The 1,602-nt window shown below is 38.8% G+C and overlaps 1 protein-coding gene across 1 annotated transcript in view; it reads right to left on the reverse strand.

Annotated features, from left to right (window-relative positions):
* The window catches only part of LOC109478432 (nicotinamide N-methyltransferase-like), a 7,264-nt gene extending 6,852 nt beyond the window's left edge, over positions 1 to 412 (reverse strand). The window contains exon 1 of the mRNA XM_019779964.1: positions 290 to 412. Within this exon, the coding sequence (XP_019635523.1) occupies positions 290 to 412 (123 nt within the window). The remainder of the gene's footprint in view (positions 1 to 289) is intronic.
* Between the last annotated feature and the right edge of the window lie 1,190 nt (positions 413 to 1,602).

Raw genomic sequence — 1,602 nt, forward strand, 5'->3', positions numbered from 1 at the left:
GTATGATATTTGTATGTAATGTGGACACAGAGGTTCCCACATCAGTTTGCAAAACAATTGAGCTGGTAGCATGTTGATAATTTCTAAAAATTAGCAAAAAACTGTTCTGGGGTCCGCGCGGACCCCAGGTGTACAGATTAATCAGTCCGGGAAGGTGTACTGTTGAGGGTTAATGTAAAACCTTCAACAGACAAACAAAACTATTTACATTTAGCATTGCAGCTCAGATTCAGGCAAGTCGCATCATTTGTGTCCATTAGGATAATCTTGATACGTAAAAGAGTCTTACCTCAGCATACTCTGCGCAGACGATTTCCGTGCAGAATCTACTGGCGCTGATGAGCTGGTAGACGGTCGGGCCGGTCCCGATGTCGAGCAGGCGGCTCCCTGGCTGCACCACGCCTGTCAACATCAAATAATAAAAATAATACAAAGTAATAAAAAAATACAAAGTAATAAAATAGTAATAAAATAGTAACAAACAATAAAGATCATCAAAATAATAATTATCATAATAATTAAAAAAAAGAATAGTTAAAAATAATAAACAAGAATTCCAAGACTTCATACCTCCATGAAATATGGGCTTGATATGTAAATTTCTTCTTTAATTATGCAAATGACCTCTGTATTAACATAATATATGCATCGTGATGTATGTTAACTTTTGATTAACTTACAGATGTTCCAAGTATGACATTCCCATCATTCACCATTAAGAAATCATAGAATCTTCGCATTAATTATGCAAATTAGGTCATCATTTGCATGATTAGTATCTGTTGATGTTCCGCCTGCCATAGGTTACATACATTACATGTATGAAAGTAGTACAATGTAAAACACTGTAATTATAGAATTTCCTCATTAATTACTAGTATGCAAATTAAGTCATCATTTGCATAGTTTTCATTTAATTATGTACATCTCTCTCTCAGCTACCTACACACCAAAAATTTTGAAAATATGTTGTTCCTATCTGGACTTATTGCAAGCTGCTAGGGGGACCAAACTAACACCACTTATTCCTGACAGGAAAAGCTATCTGTCACCAAAACATCAAGACCATAGCATGTTCAGGACAAAAGATACAAAAACCGGAAGTTCTGCTGCAGTACCAAGGTCATTCACTAGGAGGCCCATATTTGACCTTGGCGTTCGTCTTCCTAAGACTTACCAACATACCAAATATCATCATAATCCATAAAGGCGTTATGAAGTTATGCTGACTACAAAGTTGCGGAATCGGCACATCCTACGCCTGAAATAGGTCGCCTAATCCCCTGAGGAAGAACCTCATTAATCAAACCAGGTCGCAAGCCCGGGGCAGCCTCGACATAATCAGACATCTGTTACCCTGTCTGGCAGATTCCTTATTAAACCGGAAGTGCTACTGCACTACCAAGGCAATCCACCAGGACGCCCATATTTGACTTTGACATTCGCCCCCTAACACCTACCAGCATACCAAATATCACCACAATCCATGAATGCGTTATGAACTTATGAAGGTACAAAAAAGCCCGGGGCAGCCTCGACATAATCAGACATCTGTTACCCTGTCTGGCAGATTCCTTATTAAACCGGAAGTGCTACTGCACT

This window comes from Branchiostoma belcheri, unplaced genomic scaffold (genome assembly GCF_001625305.1).
Source record: "Branchiostoma belcheri isolate BF01 breed outbred unplaced genomic scaffold, Haploidv18h27 scaffold44, whole genome shotgun sequence".
Classification (NCBI taxonomy): domain Eukaryota; kingdom Metazoa; phylum Chordata; class Leptocardii; order Amphioxiformes; family Branchiostomatidae; genus Branchiostoma; species Branchiostoma belcheri.